Genomic DNA, 22140 nt, shown 5'->3' on the forward strand with positions numbered 1-22140 from the left:
ATATATATATATATGCCCTTCCAAGGTGTGCGGTTTGCGCATGTGCACTTGTCCGCGTGGCCTCGCGTCTTGAAGCCGACATTGTTTCCGATTGTATGTTTTAAAAGTACGATTTTTTTGTGGAGCCTACATTGCGCCATTTCTCAGTTCGCACTTTTTTCCCCGCGGAGGGCTTGACACGTTCGTGTAGCTAGCCAATCGAAGATTGAAAAAAAAAAAAAAAAAAATCGCACTCAACCAGACAACAAAATGAAGACCCGAAAATTGTGCATAAACGAGTGTATCCCCTATGTGCAGAAGTACGAATGGGGCAAGGGGAAAGACGGGATGGTTTACGACGTTATGAAGAATATTGTGAAGGAGAATTACGATTTGGTGAAAAAGGACATTGATAAGGTGGAATACATAAAGGAGTATATGCCGGATGGTGAAGAGGAGAAGAGGAAGAAGAAAGAGGAGGCGTCGACAGGGGGAGCGGCGGGGGTGGAGACTGTCCCCCAGAATGCCTCACCTGAGGATAAGAGCAAGCAAAACCAACAAAACAGCAACAACGGCAAGGGTGAAGTCAAAACAAATGATGAACCGGAGTCAAAGTACGCAGAGCTCTGGATCGGAAACCACGAAAAGGGTCCCAACTTAGTGCTGTACAAAAATAATTTTATAAAAATCGAAAATTTTCTACAAATATATGAAACGAAGAAAAAAAAAAAAGGAAAAATTGCAAAATATTTTTACAAAAAAATTGAAGACACGAAAAGTAAATATAACAATAAAAAGAACTCAACAAAGTCGGAAGATGTGAACAGCATTCGGAGCAAAGAAACTGATATAAAGAGATACTCTGACATTGAATTTTCCTCTTTGAAAAATTATTCCTTGTACGAAAAGTATGACATTGTAATGGAAGACGTTGATAAGAATACGCTCTTTCCTTATCTGTTTAAGTTGCTATCCATTTCGAAGCCCCTGAGCATACAGATTCACCCGAACGAAGTTCAGACCCTGTATCTGAATACACTGAACCCAACCCTTTACAAGGACAAAGTATTCAAAACGGAGATGTGCGTCTGTATTAATGCCATGAGCTTGCTGTGCGGTTTCATGAATATCTTTAAAATTGCCTTTTTAGTGACCAGTGTGCGGGAGCTCCACGATTTTTTCCTGAAGCGGGAGAAGCCGGGTGGGGGAAGTGGCGAAACTGGCAGTGTTAGCTGCATTGGAGAAACTGGCAGTGTTAGCTGCATTGGCGAAACTGGAAGCGTTAGCTGCATTGGCGAAACTGGAAGCGTTAGCTGCATTGGCGAACCTGTGCAGGGTAGCCCCGCGGTCGAACAGCAAAGAGATATCTTTCATCTCTTCGATCTGTTCCACACTCAGAAGAACGAACACGTGGAGGAGCTCATGAAAATGCTGGCGCGAATTTACGTGTACATAATTAGCTACTCCCTGAAGAGGGGTAGCAGGCAGACCTACGACGTGCTATCTGTGATAGATAACTACGCGGAGTGTATCCAGAAGTACGTGTTCGATGAAGGGTTCTTTGCGGGGTTTTACAAAAATGACAAATTTTTGGAGCAAAATTTGAACTTGGGAAATTTGATAAAGGTGGAGAAGGAGAAGCTGCAAAACAGCGGCGGTGGTCGGAGGGGCGCGTCGGGGATGAGCGGGTCGGATGATGAGGACGAGGAGGAGGTGGAGGTGGACGTCAAAGGGGGGGTAGAAGTGGGCAGTAATGCGGAGTTAGAGGGAGAGGGCACAGTTCCAGTTTCAGCTTCGGTCTCGGTGTCTGTCTCGGGAGACGGCTCCGAGGCGAAGCGCACCGCGGAGACAGGGAGCAACGCGGACGCCCAGAGCACGCACCCACAGGGGAAGAAGCAAAACAGGGGAGTGCCACAGGATGCGGGAGTGGAAGCGGCAGGGAAAGCAGAGGCGGGAGTGGGAGTGGAAGCGGCAGCGGCAGAGGCAGAGGCAGCGGAGGTGAAGGGGGAGGGTCCGGTGCGCTCGGACAAGAAGCAGGACCTGCAGTGCGCAGCCCAGCTAGTGAGCAGAAAAAAAATAAAATCGTTTTATGAGCATGTGTTCAAGTACCTAACGTACCGAACGATGTTAGTCGAGGGAGAGATGCTAAATAAGTGTGTTAATGACATCGAAACGAAAAATGAAAAATATAAGTCCTATTTGAAGGAAAAGGAATTATGGAAAAAAAGTCCTGATGAAATTTACACAGATTTGTGTAAGAAAAAAAACTACAAAGATATTCAGTCAGATACGGAGAGTTTTATTATAAGTACCATTTTTGAAATTTTTTACAACGTGTCGAAATTCTACCCTAATGACGGAGGAAGAATTTTTGTATTTATTTTACAACAACTAAATTTGAAAGATGGAGATGTGGTGTATATCAAGCCAGGAGTTATTCACTCGTACATATCTGGGCACTGCCTGGAGTGTATGACTAACTCGGACTTAGTCATCCGAGGAGGACTTACCAACAAAGAAATGGATAAATTAAATTTTATCAAATATGTGAATTACAAAAACAATTACCCAATAATTCTTGAGAAGGAATTTATTAACTATAATATAATATCCTATAGTTACTACAAAATGAAGCATTTTCGAATTTTATTTTTGACCGTTCGACCAGGAGAGAGTGTAACCTTTTTATTTTCTCACGTGAGCTTTACTTCATGTATCGTTTTGTCTAGCAATCGGACTGTTAAGATTAAGGGTAGAAAGAATGACAAGAAGAAGGCCAGCATTAAGGGCATGAAGAGGGGCACTGTTTTTTTCATTGCGCCCAGCATCCTCGTGACTTTGGCGAACTTTTACGCGTCGGAGGCGGACGGCGACAAGGAGCTCGTGCTGTACTGCGCCACGTCTTGAGGAGGCCAAGCCGTTCGACTGGTTGGTCGTTCGACTGGTTGGTCGTTCGACTGGTTGGCCCATCGGCTGGCTGACCGTTCAGCTGGCTGGCCCATCGGCTGGCTGGCCCATCGGCTGCTTAGCCCTCCGTCCGATGGAGCGGTCACAACCGTTGCCGCCGCGGGGCGTCTCTCCCCCGTGTCCCCCTTTTTTGGTCCCAACTACGCGATGTGTGCACACACAGGTAGGTGCTTGCAGATGGGTATGCCTACAGATGTAGGTACTACCTATGCAGATGTAGTTACTACCTACACAGATGTAGTTACCCACATGCGTGCACACGGCATGGTGTCTCTTTTTTCCCAGCCCCCTTTTTTTCAAATCGCTTCACGGCGCACCCCTCGAGTGGGGAACCATGCGTGTTCTGGATGGCGCCGCGTAGGGGTGACGAATGAAGCTAAGAAATATATGTACTGCGTGCGTGGCCGAACCGGCTGTCACGTGGGAATCTCACCCATCTTGTAATTTCGTAGCACCCCCCCCCAAAAAATGGCAAATTTTGAAAAATAATTTTTTTTTACATCCTATTTTAATCATGCGTGCTTATTGTTCATGATGTTGCTTCTCTTCTTCTTTTTTTTTTTTTTTTTTTTTTCACGTTTTTCATATTTAAAGCGAAACTTCAACTTCGTTCATACCCCTTTTGTCCAATTTTGAAATTTCTTTAAAAAGCGCAATGGAGTTGGGACGGTCGTGGAAAATTGGGAAGGCGCCAGCCGAGGCTGCTTCCAGTTAGGGACGCGCCGGTTGCCCTTCCACGGTCAGCTCAAAATGAAGTGAAATGGAAAGCACAGGTGGGAACACACGCATATAAGTATCTATGTCCCTGTGTGTATCGTATGTACTGTGTGTATAGTATGCACCGTGTGTATCTTCAAATATGCGCAGCGTGGAGAGGGGAGCTGAACCCCCACCTCTCCAACCACGCACATTCGCCCAGTAGGCATCCAAATTGACAAAAAAAAAAAAAAAAAGAACAACGCACAGGTGTAAGTATGTACGTGTGTGTACCTTTGCGCATAGGTGTCTATACGGGGGAGGAGGTAACCCCATCCCTTTGGTCGCTCCACCTGAGCGATAAAGAAAAAAAAAATAAAATACCTAGGAAGTTATTCACGTAGAGGAGTCTTCCACTTTGGCCCTCCTACTCTCCATACTGTGACTCTTCAAAAAAAGCAAATTGAGAGTTTGGACATGTCTGTCCGACTTCCAATCGACCACATTCTTCATGTAGAGGAGCATCTTCTTCATTTGCTTGCGCCTGTTGTGGGGAGGGAAGAAGATGCTGTGTGGGTGGTACGAACGGGGGAGCGGCTAAGCGGTTAAACGGATACGCGGCTAAGCGGTTAAGCAGTTAAGCGACTGGTGAAGATGCCACTTCGAGGAGGCGACCAGGCCGCTTCTTAGGCCGCTTCTCAGGCCGCTTCTTAGGCCGCTTCTCAGACCGCTTCTCAGGCCGCTTCTTAGGCCGCTTCTCAGACCGCTTCTCAGGCCGCTTCTCACGCCGCCACCGACGCGCGATGTGCCCTACTTCAAGCTGATATCCTTGGGGGAGAACCACGGGGCGGCCTTTCTCACACATAGCCTCGAGTAGGAGCCCCCGGCATCGCGCCTGTGGTTGTGAAGGCTGAAGCGGAAGCGGTCATCGGCAGGACTGCTCTTCCCCTGCTCCCGACACGACTTGATCAACTCGCTTTCGACCAGGTGCTTGTTTAGACACAAATGCAAAACGAATTGGATGATGTAAATGCCGCAGTCGTACGTGTTGGTTTGCTTGGGGATAACGTTCGGGTACACAAATTTGAAGAAAATCCGCGGGGGGGTGGCAGTAGACGGGTTCGCAGTACCGTTCGTGGTAGCGTCCGCAATACCGCTCGTGGTAACGTTCTCGGTAGCGGCGGTGGCTGCCCCTACTGCCCCGGGTGCTCCGCTCCCCGCGGGAGATGCGTAGTCCCGCTGCAGCATATGCTCCAGGTACTTCTTCAACTTGTGCAAAATTTTATTTCCCCTGATGGAAGGGAAGAGCGAGTCGAGGTAAATCATGTAGGCCACTTGAACGTTTTCATTTTTGTGTTGATTCTTCACTGTGCTTGAAGTATCGTTGCAGGTTCTGGTAGAACCCGTTTTATTCGTGTCTCTCAAAAGGATCGTCATATCTTCCTTTGGGGGGATTGCCCCTGTGTGGTAGTCCCCATAATCACTTGAACTTTTTGCATTCTTGCAGCAGTGTCCTTCTTTCTTCTCATGGTGATGACCCAGGTTTTCTTGTCCTTGCAAATAATTCCTCAAAAGAGTGCTGTGGTTCTTTGGCAGACTCGATTCAGAGAGGGCCCCTCTCCTTTTGGAAAAGTACGACTCGCAGGATTTGCTCCTAAACGTTGCATGTAAATGGTCTGGGAGCGGGTGTTCTCCCCTGGGTTGGCTGCACTCACTGGGTGTGCTGCTCTTCGTGAGATTTTCTCCACTGGGGGTGCATCTCTTCGGGGAGTTTTTTCTTCCTCCTTTTTCTCCTTTTTTTTCTCCTTTTTCTTCTCCTTTTTCTCCTTTTATTTCTCCTTTTTTTTCTCCTTTTATTTCACCCTTTTCTTCTTGTGCCCCCCCCTGCTTGTCGTTAAAGGGGAAGTAGAGCAGCACGAGGGACCAGTGCGTGTTGCTGATGTTGATGGGAACAAACACATAGGTATACTCATAGACCTTCCTATCCAGCTTCTGAATCCACCTATTGGTATTCATATATGCCTTACACGAATCTTCATACAATTCGATTTTTTTATAAAAAAAAGTGTTAAAAATGTAAATGTCGTTTTTTTTCTCCTTGTCATTTTTTAGAACAAAGGAAAGGATATAGTTATAAAAAAAATCGATAATTGAATCATCAATGTATTTAAATTTATCCAAACGAAACAGATTGTGTTGGTCCATTTTGTAGGTGTTGATTTTCCATGCGTTATTAACGTCTTCCGTTTTTTTGTTAATGTAGATTTTGAGTAGTTGAGTGTCTACTATTCTCTCCTTCTGCATAAACTGCAGTTTGGTTTTTTCAATTTTGGAGAAATTTAAAAATGTCGTTATGTAGAACTTTAGCTTGCTGCTGTACTTGAACTGTCTCGTGAAGTTACAACATATGACTTTGATGATATCGAACAGGTTTCTCACTTTGTATTTGAAGAAGATCGCTTCTTGCTCGTCCTGGTGATCTTGGCCGGTATCCCCTTCGCCACCTTCATTGCATGCTCCCTTCTGGGTGGTCTCGTCTGCTCTTTCCGCGTGCCGCCGAGGGGGGTGCTCATCGGGGCTGTCCCCACTTACACCACTCCCGCCGCTCCCGCCACTTACTCCACTCCCGCCGCTAACCCCCTCCTGGTCGGCGAGGCAAACATCCCCCTTGAGACAGCTCTCCCCGTCGGGGCAGCCGCCAAAGCTGCCGACAAACCCATCGCACTGCAGCGTTATGGAGCCGTTCATCACTTCGCTCGCGCAGCCCTGCAGTTGTTGGCCCTCTGGAAGTTCACCCTGCAGTTGTTGGCCCTCTGGAAGTTCACCCTGCGGTTGTTGGCCCTCTGGAAGTTCACTCTGCGGTTGATGGCCCTCCTCCCTGGGGAGGATCTCCTGCACTGAGTCTCCACACCGCCTGTACCTGGAGTCCGTCTCGGAGATGTAGCTGACGTTGGAGTTTCCCGAGTGGTTTTGTCCGGAGGCACTCGCGAGGGAGTCGTTCGAAGTGTCGTTCGATACATAGTTTGGCGTATCGTTCGATGCATCGTTTGGAGTATCGTTCGATGCGTCATTTGGAGTATCGTTCGATGCATCGTTCGGAGTATCGTTCGATGCGTCATTTGGAGTATCGTTTGACGCCCCGTTTGACTTCCCGTTTGACGCCCCGTTTGACTTCCCGTTTGACGCCTCGTTTGACGCACCGCTCACGTCCATCACTTGACACCTGTCGATGGCTGCTTCCACCTCGGAGGTGACCATTTCACATTCGCCACTTCGAACCTCAGGAAAGGTATCATCGTATCCTTCCCTCTCCGACACAACGTGCAAACTTTTTTTCCCCCCAGGTTGCATCTCGTTAGCATTTTCGACTTGATCTATCTTTCTTTTTCTGCCCTTTTGAGTCTCTTCCTCGTTATCGTCGGTAACCGGTTCGTATAATGCTTGAGAGCCTTGGTCCAGATAGGAGTAGGATGAACATACTTTGGAGGCGCGGGTCGGTTCCTGACAGGTGCTGGCGTCGTCGTTGAGGCAGACCTTACCCTTCGAGGACCTGGCGCTGGAAACAAATTCGCTGTGTGAATCTTGAGCAGTGGGATGAACATCAGTGTGGTAGTATAAAGCTGGCTCAACAGAGGCATCCGATTCGTGCACTGTAGGATCAACCTCTGCAGCATCATCGTTTTGGTTGCCCATATTTATCTCCCCCCCCTGGCACGATATTTTATCCTCCACTGAGATATGCTCATGGTGAAGGTCTTCCGTCTGTCCTGTCTTCACCGCGTCATCTTCGAACTTAAACGTAAATATTAATTTGTTTTCTTCCCCCTTTAGTTTGTCCTTCATAGTGTTTTCACTTTGGTAGTTTTCATCTCGATCATTCATGGTTAGTTGAGTATGGTGTGCTTCATTGCTGTCACTTCTTTCTGACTTTTTTTTGTTTTGTTGACTGGGTTGTGAGTTCCCCTTTCGGGTACTACGCGTGGAGTAGGGTTTCTCATTCCAACTGGTGTCTCCCTTAAGCAAATGAGATTCTTCTCTACGTGATTTTCTTTGCTCTCCGTTAGATTTTTTCTTCGTTTTGTAAAAACTGGAGTGCAGGTCGTTCGAATCGTCGGTAGACTTGTTGGACCTCAGAATGTTGGCCTTCTTGGAGAGTACGTATTTTTGTATGACTACTTCTTCATCTTTTGTTAAATTCAAGTTGAGTAGAAGCCACTTAATTTTTAAATGTCTTCGAGTGAACACTGGAGGGTTTTTTTTTTTTTTCTTCTCATTCATGTCGAGTTGGTTTTCTCTGGTTACTACTTGCGTGTCGCTGAAGTAGAGATCGTTGCTGTAGATGCTTACGTCACTTTCGTAACTCTGTATGAAGCTTTGTGGAACTTGGTCGTGTGTGATTTGTTTGATTTGTGATCCGTAGTTGTTTGTCCGTTTAGCTTTTGCGCACTCCTGCTCGAGGTGGTGCTGCTGCTCGTCCTTCAAGAACCCGTTTATTTCCTTCGTGCACGTTTCGTCGTTGCCTGGTGGGGGGGGAAAAAAAGAAAAAAAAAAAAAGAAAGGAAAAGAAAAATGAAAAATAAAAAAGCATAGCAAAGCAAAACGAAGTGGTCTCTTTTGGGGGGTGGAGCAGACCTATCTTGCTGGAGTATGCATGCTGGCACATCTCCCCCTTCTCCCCCTTCGCAACTACGCGAGGGTAAGACATCTTTGCAGTACCTTGGTCGAAAGCCGCAAACTGGTTCATGTATATATCTGCTGGCTCGCGAAAAAGGAGAAAGAGAATTTTAACTTGGCTGTCACTTGCATTATCGTTATCGCTTGAACGGGTCCCATTTTTTCCCGCCTCGTCTGTTTTTGCGCAGGAAGGGTCACTAGGCGGAGTGCCCTTCGAAAGAGTATCAACACTGCAACTGTTAATTTGGAGGCCCCCTTTTTGGGTGTCCCCATTTTGGAGGCCCCCTTTTTGTGTGTCCCCTTTTTGGATGCCCCCTTTTTGGGAGCTCTCCTCCAGTGAGGTCCCCCCCTGGGAAAGCCCCGCATCGGAGATCCTCCTCTCACTTTTGTTAATCTTTTGTTCCAAAATGCTTCTCAAAGAATTTAAAGTTTTATCATCTGAGTTATTCAATTTTGTAAATTCAATGGAGGACAAATCGTAGCTGCAGTGTACGCTATCAAAAAGTTTTTTGACAACCATTTTTTTGGTTGTTTTTTCTCTCAAGTTAGGGTTTTCACTCAGCATTTCTGTTGCTTTATCTTCCACTTTTATTTTGTACTTCTCTGGTTTGCAGTCATGAGTTGGTTCTTCCTTGCAGGACGAGGTGGATTCGTTGACGATGGGGTTATGCTCGTCATTGGTAGGTGGGGATGTATCGCATTGTGGCTCACTTTTAACTTTTTCGCTGTGAAGGAATGCACTCGCTTTGCTCATCTCCCCTCCATGGGCAGAGATGACAGCTGGAATGGGAGCTCCATAAGCACCACTACTGCCTGGGGGTGTCTCCCTCCTCCTGACCTTCCTAGACTCGACCTCGTATATATAAATCTCGTTGCTCCTTTTGTGGAGGCACAAATACAGCTTGATCCTCTTTTTGCTGTAAAAGTGGTGGAGGTACTTGTTCTGTCCGGATTTGCTCCCACGGGTACTCGGGTAGTAGGTGATAATTCTGGAGTTTCCACCTATGTATGAAATGAGCTCTACGATAATAAAATTGTCCGTTTCTTGTTCAATTTGTTCGTTGCTGTCATCGGAGGAGAGGATTTCGCACAGTTCATTTATGCATTGTTGGGTTTTCTTTCGCGCGTCCTTCTTCTTCTCCCCCTCCGCCTTCTCCTCCTTTTTCTCCTCCTCCTTCTTCTCCTTCTTCTCCTTCCCGTGCGAGCTGCAGTTGCCTGGGTCTCTGGGTTCGCTTTTCTCGTTGCCTTCCCGCTCGGCGTTTCTCATATTGTGCGTCCAGCAGGATGCATTCCTCATCGCTTCCAAGTACAGGTACTAATGCGTAATGCCCTCCCTGTTTGATTTATCTCGTGTGCTCGATTAGCTCGGATGCCCCTCCTTTGTGCACATTTCCATGTGGGAACGAGAGGAAGTATCTTTGTGGGTCTCCCAAAACGTGTAGCACTAGGTATGAGTACCTCCCTTGGAATGACCCAACGGCACTGTTGCAGGGGGGGCCACCAAGGTGGAGTAGAACAGCGAAGGTGATAGACAAATGAGCGCAAAAAAAAAAAAAGGGGTGTCAATAAAAGGGGGGTCAAAAAAAGGGGTTCCAAAAAAAGGGGTACCACAAAGTGGCCAACCTGTGAAGCGAAAGGAGAGTGAAACAAATGAGCGCTCATCCTTTGGCGTACAGACGTGAAGAGTCCTTGTTCGTTGCTCCAACGGACGCGCACACCTTGGCATTATATGCACATGGGAAATTAAAAAAGTTTCGCACTTCGTCGTATATGTGCACTCCTTGTACGGGTTGAAAAACGCTTTGCATGGGTAGGATGCGACGTGTCTAATGCGGAGCAACACCATGTGATTTGTCTCCCCTTTCGCATCGTTGAAATTGGGGTTCTCAGCCGCTTTGCAGGACCTTACCTCCGTGTATTCCTTTTTCGAGCGGAAGACAATTTGGGGGGTACCTCCATGCTTACCCATACGAACGTATGCACAGGTACATGGTCGCACGTGCAACGATACATACACGTGTAGGAACATATGAGCATATGCGCATGTGAATGTGACCCCCTCCACCTTCTCATACGTCGCAAGGAGAGAGTGTGTTCTTCATCAAGGAATGCAGATCTCAGGTGCGTCATACACTCCCCATGTTTATATAAAGACTCTGTTCACACTCCTAGTGCAGCTTCATACACATGGCTAGGTTGGTACACGTGGGGGGGGAAGAAAAAAAAAAAATTCCTTTTTGAGAGGATTTCTACACATGTGCTATGTTATCACCTAACCGGAATGAAGGACAAAATTTTCGTTTCAAATGTGTAAAGTGTGACGGGTGTAGAGGTGGCGGTACAGATAGAGGTAGTGGTAGCTGTAGTGGTAGAGGTAGTGGTAGAGGTCGTGGTAGAGGTCGTGGTAGAGGTAGTGGTAAAGGTAGCGGTAGGGGCTGCTCCTTTTTGTTTCTTCTCCAAGTGGACACGAATTAGGTTAACATGCAATCATTTTCGTAGTAGGCAAGTTAACCACGCAAATGATTATGCTCACGTATGCAGAGGGGATAAAAAAAAAAAAAAAAAAATATGAACTGTTCATACACTTGTAAGAAGGTTAAAATTGAAAAGTAAATTTTTACATTTTTTTAATTGCACGAGTTGGGAAATAATTCACTTTTTTTCTTCTTTTTCATAACTGCCTTGTCTAGCAGAAGTTACGAAAAGGGAAATTCCCAAACGATGTGCTATCTGAAGATGTACACCTCGCCCAGCTTGGATTATTTGGGACGAGTGGTAAAGTAAAAGTTAATCAAACATTGCTGTGAACACATCACTGCCTGTCAACTATGCTCGTGCATGTGAAGCGAATACGAATGTGTAACGATTACACTTGGAGATGTGCGATGAGGGAACGCGTATGCAAAAAAAAAGCGTTACGTAGGTACGGTACTGATGTGTTGATGCGTGGGAACGTCGACGTATTCATCATTGCTTGAATGAAGCTTCCCTCCGTTTTAGTCCGCTCGGTCACATCCTAGAGGGAAACGCAACGCAGCGATCTTTTAAAAAGAGGAGAAGGTGAAGCATTTAATCGGAGAAGCTTTCCTCAACCGGTTAGCAAACTGAAGAACACGTTTTAACTTTTTTTTTTTTTTTTTTTTTTTCCTAAAAAAACGTTATGGGTATGTGCTATACTGGGGAAGAAGTACAATAACGCGAATCGGTTGAAAAAAAAAAAGAGGTCGCCAATACACCGTGCATTTTCTCAAGCTACACCCTAAAAAGGTGCGCCTGCCTTTAAAAAAAAACAAACAAGCAAAGAAGCAAAGAAACAAAGAAGCAAAGAAGCAAAGAAACAAAGAAGCAAAGAAGCAAAGAAACAAAGAAGCAAAGAAACAAAGAAGAAAAGAAACAACGAAACAACGAAACAAAGAAACAACGAAACAAAGAAACAAAAAAGAAAAAACAAAAAACACACATTTTATAGTCAACTGGTATATGTACATCCCTCCAGCAAAGTGAACAGAAATTGTATGTTTCATTTTTTATTTTTTCCTCTCAAGTGGCAAAACACACACAGGAGTAGCACGAACGCATGGTTGGGCGGCCCACTTCGACTCGCATTTAGGTACTCCATACCGCCCAACTGAGGGAAAAAATATATGTACAGTAAAACAGGTTAATCGTTTAATCGATTAAGCGAAGTGATTTTACCCCCTACTCAGCAGAGCAAGCCGCTGCTTCATCCGCGTGTTCACCAACTCCACTCGCGTTGAAGTCGAATTTAACTTTTGGAGTGGTCAGAGAAATACACAACGAAGGCGTAAAATAATCGTGGCGTTTTTTTTTTTATTTCTTGGGAAGGGAAGAAGAACACAAGATCTTAGTGTGAGGCAGCGGGGAGAGCCACAAAATAGAGGTTACAGTTTTGGATCCTCTTCGTAAGGCCTGAAAGCAGACTCGCGCCAGCGCAGAAAAAACCGAAGCCGAGATTGTCAGCACATTTCATCGCACCGCAGCTTAGGTAGGGCTACGGATACGCGCCCCCCTCTGTTGGTATTTTGCCCAGCTAGACCAACAGATGGGCCCCACCAGGCGTATGCACATTTGAGAAGGAATCCACACGATCGTGTAGGCACAAGCGAGAGGGAACTGAAAAAAAAGGTTATCTCGCTTCCACCCCAGTATATGCAACGCATACTGCCAACACGTGGTATTCTTTTCCCCCTTTTATGCAGCGCAAATGGATATCAACCTGGAAGAGCGAGCATACACATCCCCGCTGATGCGGTACATATATCAGAAAAGTGAACCCGCGAAGAAAAGCAACAGTGAGGAAAAGAGTTACGGATTTACCCCATTCAGCATACGGCTAGGAAGTCTGCCAATAAAAAATGCCAGCGACAACAAATATATGTCAAATATGAACTCATTAAATATTGTGAATATGCTTCCTTTGTCTTTATTCTCCAACTATAATAGCAATAACATGAGTTCAACCGACATTTTATTTTTGCCGAAATTTTCTACGTTCCTCTTTTTTACCATCCCCATTTTTGTGATGATGCCAAATTTGACGCTGTACACCAAGCACTGGTTTTTCTTCGCCCCCAAGTAGGCATGTAAAGCGGAGGTATGGTAGAAGCGGGGGCATGGTAGAAGCGGAGGCGTGGTACAAGCAGGGGCACTCATGCGCGCAGGCGGATGTATTTCCCTAACCCGCTTCGTTTCCCCTGTCTCGTCGTTAACCATACGGGAAGAGCAACCGGTCTAGCGGCGCTTCCCTCTAGGCGGTACGAACCGCCAAAATATGTTTTTTGTACCACCCCTTTTTTATTTTTATGATTTTCCCCGTTGGTGCTTCCTCAGTTGTGGGGCAGCAGAAGGGGGGATTTTTTTTTTTTTTTTTTTCCTTTTTTATCAAATAAGTAAATTTTTACAATGTTGACGCGTCGGAATGGGTTAATGTCACCTTTGGGAGAACAGAACGTTGTTGCCGGGGGGGTATCCGCACGGATGATTAGCAGCGCGGGATGACTACTCCCCGCTGGTGTTCGTCTGTTCGTCTGTCCGTCTGTTCGTCCGCCCGTCTGTCCGTTCGCCCGTTCGCCAGTTCGTTCCGCTTTGTGTGGAAAAAAAAGTGCGGCGCGGCTTCATTCGTGCAGGTGAGGAGATACGCTCGATGGGGGGGTCGCCCTTCACGGAGGAAAAAAGGGGAGAAGCAAATTTGTTCCTTCCCCGTGTTGAGCAAAGTTGGAGGTGGAGAAGTCGCAATTTAATAATGCTAAAAAAAGGAGGACATTACGCCGAAGTGGAAACCATCACATGGTGACGTGATAGGAAGAAAAAAAAAAAATAAAAATAAATAAATAAAATAAAATAAAAAGAATGCTTCCCCTTTTCTTGGAACCTTTTGCGTATGTTCCAGCGTAATGCGTATTTTTTTTACTTTCTGAAGAGGCAGCCTTGCACAGCTTTTTCTTTTCCGCTGTGCCTTAGGGCATTAAAAAAAAATCATCACAAATGAAAGAAAAAAAGTGACGACGAAAAGGGGGGAAGAAATTTGCTTGATCTCAACTTGGAGCTATGTAGCAGGATTAAGCAAAGCATTTTTTTTTTTTTTTTTTTTTTTTCTACTTTATGATGGCGCTTGGGTAACAAGTTGGCATTTTTATTTTTTTATTTTTTATTTTTATATTTTATATTTTTATATTTTTCTTCCCATGTGAGCGCCAAAAAAGATGATCAAATCGTTCATTAACAACGGGATTAAAATATACTCGTTAACATCGGGGAGGGTGAGTCCCGAGAGTGGTGGGATCGGTGGCGTGGGGAAAGGGAGTGGAAAGAGAAAAAAGAATGCATCGATTGGGAGGAGCGAAAACTCGGTGGAAATCTTGCACGATTTAGAATTCTCACAAAAAAGTGAACAAGTGAAGATAAGCGATGACGGAAGGTACATCTGTATCAGTGGTATGTATCCACCTCAAGTAGGGTTGTATGACACGAAAGAAATGTCTATAAAGCATAGGAGACATTTCGACGAAGAGGTAATAAATTTTGAATTCCTAACTAGTAACTATGAAAAAATAGCCTTTTTATGCAAAAACAGGAACGTAGAATTTCACAATGCAGCAGGAAAGTACTACAAAATGAGAATTCCAAAGGAGGGGAGAAATCTACTCTATAATAAAGAAAATTCTAATTTATATATTTGTTCTTCTTTTGATGAAATTTACATTTTGAATTTACAAAAGGGTGGGTTTGAAAATTCCATGAGTACCAGAAATGAACAGAACAATTTTTTATGTCGAAATGTGCATCTGCCTGTTTTGGCTACAGGTGGGTCGAGTGGCTTTTTGGAAATTTGGGATGAGCGCGTGAAGAGAAGTATTGCTTGTTTGGACATTCATGAGGGGGAGGAACTCACTGCTGGTTGTTTTTCTGATAGCGGGTTGAAGTTGGGTGTTGGGACGGAAAAGGGCATCGTGAAGGTGTATGACATTCGTCACAGTAGGCCGCTCCTGGCGAAAGACCATTGTAACGATTTGGCTATTAAGAAGATTGAGTTTGTGAGCATCGGCAAGAGGGGTGGAGGCAGCGCTGCAGCAGGAGTTGGCAATTCGTTTGGCGGTTCGCTTGGCGGTGGGACGTTTGCTAATGACCGCTTTCTGCGCAGTGGCGAGTGGGGCCCCCCCGTGTCAGGTGGGAGCGCGTCAAACGAGTACGTCGCATCTGCAGACGCGAACTGCATCAAAATATATGGCGAAAACGACCCCAATTTGTTGTCCTTCCATGTTATAAATAGGGAGGGCGAAAGTGGAAAAAGTAAAGGTGGGACAAAAAAAACAAACGCGTTTAAGCTACTTGGAAACGATACAATAAGTATCAATTCGTTTGCCTTTTATAAAAACTCGGGACTATGTTTCATCCCATGTGATAGTACCAATGTCTCTCTTTACTTCATTCCCTACATTGGGATCGCCCCCAAATGGTGTAACTTTCTCGATAACATCACGGAAGAATTGGAAGAAAGAGAAAGGTATGATGACAGCAGGAACGACGGTGATACACAGTATGGCAACTCGAATGATTTGTTTGACGATTACGTTTTTGTTTCGAACGAACAGGTGGAAAGGATGAATATAAGCCACTTGAGAGGAACGCCCAATTTGATTTCCTACCTGCACGGATATTACATGCCATCCAAAATGTACACAGATATTAAGAGCGTCCTTGAGGCGGATAATTTGAACCAAGTGAAAAAGGCCATTGTGCAAAAGAGGCTGGAGAAGAAACAGCAGATGAGAATCCCAGACAAAAGCGTTTTGGTGAACAGAGAGTACGTGGATAAACTACTCACCAGGGTGAATAAGAAAGTTGACAAAAAGCAGAAGGCTATCGTGGACGCCCAGGAGCTATTGCAGGACGAGCGGTTCAACAAGCTCTTTTACGACCCCGAGTATATGGTCGAGACGGTCGACTTGGGCGACTAGCCGGGTTGAGCGGCTGCCTCGGTTCGTGGTGCAGGTGGATAGCGCTAGTGCATGTTTCTGTTCATTGGGGATGGTAGCGGCATGTGCTGGATTGTACTCCGCGAGAGTTTATTCGGAGAGGGAGGGCAACATCGCTTATCCACTATTGGCTAGTGCCATGCGAGGAATGCCTAGACGGTTGCTGTGCTCCCCACTCCTAATAGGAGTAGCAAAAGCGGAGGGAAAAAAATGTTGGTACATTTTTTTGTCCGTTAAGGAGAAGCGCTCTGCAGAAGTACACCGCATGGGAGCATTCCTCATCTAATTTGAAGGGCAAAAAAAAAAAAAAATTTCCCAGGGGGAAGCTATAACATTATAGGAACAAGTGGGCGAACATGACTCCCCGGCGAGGAGGTCAGTTAAAAAATGGTGTTGAGGTCGAGACGAGACGGCTTCGTCCGTATGGCGAGGATGCGCAGGGGGGGTTACCCCCTATATTTATCTCCATTCCGTGGGGTGAACATTGTTTGAGGGTTTTTCGCCCTTTCAAATGTTGCACGTTATTTCGCATTGTTGCGTGTTACCGTGGTTGAGTTTGTAGTGCGCAGCTTTGCCTCGCGTGGTTTCGTTGTGTGTTGCTTTATTGCGCTTAGCCTTTTTTTTCGCCATTTTTTAGCTTTCTTTTTGCCTTCTTTTCGCCTTCTTTTCGCCTTCTTTTCGCCCTTTTTCCTCCATTTGCCCTCTTCTCATTTTTTGTGACCCGCCCACCGAAGCGGTATCTTTGGCGGGCCTCCCGCGCAAGATTTATTCGTTCTATTTATGGCACTTTGCATTTGTCAACATTTTAATTAACTTTTTTCTCCTCAACCTTTTTCTCTTTGAAACGTGTAATGGAGTACATGTAAGAACCGACTGATTTGGGAGAGAGAAAAAAAAAAAAAAAAAAATAGAAATTCTAGAAATTCTAAAAATAACAGAAATTCCAGAAATTCTACACCTAGTAGGCAGTCAAAAAAAAAAAAAAAAAAAAGGAAAAAAAAAAAAACCACAAAAAGGTGGGGAAAAAAAAAACCGCGAAAGAGAAAGCAAAATGGCGAATAAGTCGCACATGGAAAGAAAATTTTCTTCTTGTTCTGCCGGATCATTTTTTTTCTCATTTCAGCTAATTGTGTGCTAATATAGATGAGGCGGTTGAACCCTGAACCTCCGGTTGCATCTGCCTATGTGTAATCTCGTTTGGCGTGTTCCGCTTTGCTTAGAACGAACGGTGGCCTGTTCGCTCGTTCTGTGCATGCATGCATGAGTGTATTTTTTCTGTTTCACTTCCACCAATCGTTGCATCTGTTTCTGCGCGCTCATTGGTTTGCCCCCCTAGTCAACTCAGCCAACATGGTCAAGTCCGTAAATTCGATATGTTGATCAATTTTGTTGCCCTTTTTAGTCGGCACTTACTCGCCATCCCACACATCTACACTTCATTCTTCCATGCGGGTGGCTGTAACTAGCTTTTTTTTTTTTTTTTTTTTTTTTTTTTTCTTTTTGCAGTTCTGCTTAACCACCACCACCCGCAACCCTTGCCGTTTACCTTCTGTACTATGACATACTTTCCATTTTGTTTCTCCCGAGTACATTAGCTTATCATTTTCCCCTGTGCGTCGAGAGTATCCACTTAGAATTACTTCGTGTCCTCGAGGAGTGGAAAGAAAAAAAAACATTGCTTTGCTTACACTGGTTAATATTTTCTCTGACTTTACTGCAGTGTGTCCTTTTTCTTTTGCGCAAGTGCTACCTACACGCGTCCGCCATTGGTACATCCCTGCATATATCTACCCCTTACACCCCAACAGCTGCATCAAGCAACTTGATGTAGTTTCTCTAGATACCTTTACTTCGAAATGCTCGTCATTTTTTTTGAAAATTTAATGCTACATTTGGAGAGACTTATATTTTACTTGGATTTATCTCTCTTCTATCTAACGGCGCTTTTCCTGTGCAGTTGATTTGTCGGTCGATTATCTGAGGGCACTCGTCGCGTCTGTCCTGAGTGAAGTGCTCCATTTGGGGACGGCCAAAAAGGGAAGGGAAGAAAAAAACACCTCTCAGTGTGCGTCTTCCGTGGGGTGTACTTATCGCGCTCGTTAAGGACTGCCTGCAGATAGAAAGTTCTCTCCACCGGTGCAGTGGCGAAAAGGAAAAAAAAAAATAATAAATAAATAAACAAACAAATAAATAAACAAATAAATAAGTAAATAAATAAATAAAACCTTCAAGCGGGCACCAAAATAGAACCAACGTCGAAGACGGAGTATCCGTTGCAAAGATAAGGCAGGACCGTGTCAAGTGGTGGGCAGGTGGAGGCATAATCTTGGTGGCCCAAACTGGGTACCCCTTTTTTTACGACCTCATCCCATCAGTGAAGTGACACACGGGGAGGAGCTTCACCAAAAGGGGAAGACACGCATGTAGAGGGAGGAGCGAAGAGTAGCGATCAGAAAAAATATATCTTTCGAGGGGAAAGGAAAAAAGGGTAATATAGGAACAGACCGACCATGGAGAGTAGGTCAAAGGAGATAAAACAAGGCGTGGTCACTGCCAGAGATCCGTCTAGTATGAAGAGAAAGCAGCAGATCTGTGGGAGACTCCCCCTGATTGGAAGAAATCGGAGGGGAAAAAGCAGCAGAGTTAGCACAGTAGGAGTGACTTCCGAGTGCGTTTTGGACAAAAAGGAACAAAAAAGTGGGGACATTCCCTCGATAGGGAATCACATCCCTCATGGTAGTGTCAACTGTGAAAAGAAAGTCAGTTTCGAGGAAGAAACCTTTTCCAAAGGGCACAGGTGGAATGTCCATGGAAGCGTCTCCACAAACACATCCTTTCACCACAGCAGCGTGGATGAGAGCACCTCACGTCAAAACAGCAATGAAGGTTATCTCTCCATGGGTACTTCCCTAGAGGTGGAGGGGAAAATGACCGACCAGCTTTACAATCAAAGTAGCACTCTAAAGGAGGAGAGTAAAATGTTCCTATTAGAGCATGAAATTTTTTTTGAAAACGATGAGTTAGTTGACGTGAAAGGTGAGAATCGGTGTGGTGAGAGAAGTAAGCTAGATGGAGGAGAGGGGAAAAAGAGGGACCTTGTGTCTACTAACGGGGCACTAAAAAAGGGGAGGTACCCATCTGGAAATGTTACCACTAATTCGAAGAGCACCCATGAGGATAAAAAAATTCTTCATAGAAGGAAGAACCCATTGGAGAAGTCTCCCAAATGTCATGTTGCTAACCCTGTGAGGTGGAACGCATCTGATAGGGCACATGGTCCAAAATTGAAAAGGGAATCCACCCATGCGATTTCAGAAGAATTCCCTGTTAGTGGAAAGAAAAATATTTCCAATTCGACTGGGAAGAAGGTAGAAGATCACAAAGTAAGCAACACCTCATCGTGCGATGAACGAAAGAGGGAAGAATATGTTTCCACTTCGAATTACAAGTTGGATAATTGTACGTCTGGAGATCAACTGGACTTGAGAAACGACACCTTTTGTTATGAAAACAGCTTACAGAGTAGTCTGTCCAAGAGTGCCCATAGTTCTAGCTTGGTGGACTATGTCACTTCTCAAAATAGTAGCCTCACTACTGAGTATGGGGAGCAGTGTCCGGAGGAGAAGTCTTACAAAAGCGAACGCACCACGGGTAGTCCCCCTGGTGATAGGCCCTCGTACTTAAGTAGCGAAGTGCAAGACAGTCTCTACAATTCTGTGGTGAAGAACATGGAGAAGGGAATTATGACCTTGGACGGGTTCGAGCAAGGGGGTGCAGCAGCGGAAGGTGGAAAGGCAGTGAAAGACGTGGAAGGTGGCAAGGTCGTGGAAGACGCAAAAGTGGGTGATGCACAGCCTGACGAGGGGGTACTCCCCCCAGTGGAAGCCCACCCCGCGAAATGCACCGCATCAGAAGAAGACGCGGTGAAAATATTTTTCAAGGGGGACAGAAGGTTCTTCAACTTCGATCTCCCCGCTAGCGAAATAATCGAACGGAAGAGCTTCGAAATAATCGAAATGATCAGCGAGGGAAGTTTCGGCATCGTTTACAAAGCCCTGTGGCAGAACAAAATCGTTGCCGTGAAAAAGTCTCATATCCACATGTCCCTGGAGGGCATGCGCTCCATCGTGCGCGAGGTGAACACGTACCGCTCCGTTTCGCACGAGAACATTGTGGAGTATTACGGTAGGGGGAGCGCGCGAGCGTGTGCAATTAGCGGTTGTACAATTAGCAGTTGTGCAGTTAGCGCTTTAGCGGTTGTTTGACTGCTTAGTTGTGCCAAGCGGGTTCAACGTAGCTTTATGCTTTTCCCATTTGTCCCCTTCGCAGGAGTCTGCATAGATGAAGCCTTCATAGGGATCGTCCTGGAGTATGTCCCCAGAGGGAACGTCTTCGACCTGTTGTACAATGGCACGCTGATTGTGCCTTACGAGGTTCGCCTGCAGATGGCTGTCCAGCTCGTGCAAGTGGTTAACTACCTTCACTCGGTTAAGCGGTTCGTCCACCGGGATTTGAAAACGAGTAACTTTTTGTTCGACGAGGAGGTAAGCCGGAGGGAGACTACCTAAACAGAGGGGAGCGGGGGAGAGCGACAAGAGAGCTTCCCATTGCGGATTCGCTCGTCGGTCACTCATCGTGGGTCACTCATCGTCGATCGCTTCTCCCGCAGTACACTCCTCCACTTCATGCTGTGTCACCTGATGTCGCGTTTCCCCATCCCCGCAGTACAACCTAAAAATATGCGATTTCGGAAAAACGAGGAAGCTAAACACAGACGGGAAAATTATTTTAGAGGACAACGGAGGATCCCCCAGATACATGGCCCCGGAGTGTTTCATCGAAGGTAGCACTGATGAGGGAATTATGGACGTTCGTGTGTGAAAATGGCATATCCCTCTGCTTACCATCCTGTGGTACATAGCAACCAGTTCGCTTTGTTCACTTCGCGACGATTTGTGGGAAGGCATTCATGAGCGATTTCCCCCCTTCTTGGCTCCTTCCCTTCGTGGGAATGCCTTCCAATTTAATGATCCAAGATATGTCCACTCATTGATTTTCCAATCGTAATTTGTTTTCCTCCTTTTGCTATTCTTTGCGGTGCCTACTTTGATCTCCACCTGTTGCCTTCTTCCCCCCTTGCAGAGAACTCCATAAATGAGAAGTCGGATATCTGGGGCCTGGCGTGTTGCCTGATTGAGATTTTCGCCAACCAAATTCCGTTTCAGCACATAAAGCATAAGGAAGGTAAGCGAGAGGGAGATGGCATCCGGAGAGTGGTGTGATCGAATGGACAACGCATGGACGTAAACTATATTTTTAGGTGCACTGTTCACGTGCATATTCTTGCTTCCCCGACTCGTAAAACTCACGTGAATGCATGTGCCTCTTCCCCCCTTCCCTTCTCAGACGTTGTCGTAGAAATTTTGGTCAACAAGCAGAAGCCAAGCGTGCCTAACTGCTTCCACCCCCAATTACACAAACTGTTGGAGAGGAGTTTCAGCATAGACCCAGAGGAAAGACCCTCATGCGAGGAGTACCTACAATTGCTCCTCGAGTTTTATCCAAAAAACTGAGGATGTTAAAAAAAAAAAAAAAAAAGGTGAAGAGTAAACGCCATTTTACAAGAGGTTTATGCCACCTTTTTTTTGTCCTTCTTGAGGGGGACATTTATCTGATTATGTGCGATTGATCCACTCCGTTGATCATCCTTGGCATTTTCTTTTTTATTTTTTTTTAACGTGTCTTGATATACTTCCCCGCCTTTGGGAACCTCTTTTATAGATTTTATTACATTCCACAAATTTGCATAAAAACGATTGATGAGAATGGCATAACTGAGGAAGCGTCCTAAATTCGCAATTGGCATGTTTGTCTTTTTTTTCCAACATAGCTGTCTCCGCTGGGAAACACAAAGTTTGTTCTTCCCTTGTGAGTGTATGAACAGGTGGAATTTAAACTGTTAACATTTACGGAATTGGGGGGGGGGGGCGACAATGTACGTCCATTTTGCGATTGAAAAAGTTCGCTTCTGTTTTGTAGATCCTAAACCAAATTGGGAGGGCTCTTTGTTCGAAGAAGAAGTGGAGAAATTCTTCTTACTGCCATTTTGATAAGACGCACAAAATTCGTTTACAGTGGAGTTAAGTTGTAACTCAGCGGTGTAGCTAGCCATTTTGAAGTAGCCAATCGGGAAAATTAAAAAAAAAAAAAAAAAAAATTACAATTATAACTATAATTATATGCAGAGAAAAAAGCTAGCTCGCTCGTCGAGCTTTTTTGTGAGGCCAATTTTTATTCCTAGACAAGCCACATGCACATTCTAAAATTT

The 22140-nt window shown here is 45.3% G+C and overlaps 5 protein-coding genes across 5 annotated transcripts; 4 read left to right on the plus strand and 1 right to left on the minus strand.

Annotated features, from left to right (window-relative positions):
• Positions 1 to 249: 249 nt before the first annotated feature.
• PCYB_012520 (mannose-6-phosphate isomerase) lies at positions 250 to 2886 on the plus strand (the record flags this gene model as incomplete). The annotated part of the gene is made up of 2 exons (XM_004220758.1): positions 250 to 1206; positions 1378 to 2886. The coding sequence occupies 2 exons, from the start codon at positions 250 to 252 to the stop codon at positions 2884 to 2886; spliced, it is 2466 nt and encodes an 821-aa protein (XP_004220806.1).
• Positions 2887 to 4452: 1566 nt separating this feature from the next.
• On the minus strand, positions 4453 to 9583 carry PCYB_012530 (ubiquitin-like protease 1 homolog Ulp1 homolog; the record flags this gene model as incomplete). Its single annotated transcript, XM_004220759.1, has 2 exons — positions 4453 to 8162; positions 8359 to 9583. The coding sequence occupies 2 exons, from the start codon at positions 9581 to 9583 to the stop codon at positions 4453 to 4455; spliced, it is 4935 nt and encodes a 1644-aa protein (XP_004220807.1).
• A 2953-nt stretch (positions 9584 to 12536) lies between these two features.
• On the plus strand, positions 12537 to 12914 carry PCYB_012540 (hypothetical protein; the record flags this gene model as incomplete). Its single annotated transcript, XM_004220760.1, has 1 exon — positions 12537 to 12914. A coding segment is annotated over exon 1 (372 nt), but the record flags the coding sequence as incomplete, so codon positions are not given.
• A 1125-nt stretch (positions 12915 to 14039) lies between these two features.
• PCYB_012550 (hypothetical protein) lies at positions 14040 to 15794 on the plus strand (the record flags this gene model as incomplete). The annotated part of the gene is made up of 2 exons (XM_004220761.1): positions 14040 to 14271; positions 14293 to 15794. 2 exons carry the CDS (start codon positions 14040 to 14042, stop codon positions 15792 to 15794), a joined length of 1734 nt encoding a protein of 577 aa, XP_004220809.1.
• Positions 15795 to 18322: 2528 nt separating this feature from the next.
• PCYB_012560 (protein kinase) lies at positions 18323 to 21385 on the plus strand (the record flags this gene model as incomplete). The annotated part of the gene is made up of 5 exons (XM_004220762.1): positions 18323 to 19997; positions 20142 to 20356; positions 20538 to 20685; positions 20955 to 21056; positions 21219 to 21385. 5 exons carry the CDS (start codon positions 18323 to 18325, stop codon positions 21383 to 21385), a joined length of 2307 nt encoding a protein of 768 aa, XP_004220810.1.
• Between the last annotated feature and the right edge of the window lie 755 nt (positions 21386 to 22140).

Source organism: Plasmodium cynomolgi, chromosome 1 (assembly GCF_000321355.1).
Source record: "Plasmodium cynomolgi strain B DNA, chromosome 1, whole genome shotgun sequence".
Classification (NCBI taxonomy): domain Eukaryota; phylum Apicomplexa; class Aconoidasida; order Haemosporida; family Plasmodiidae; genus Plasmodium; species Plasmodium cynomolgi.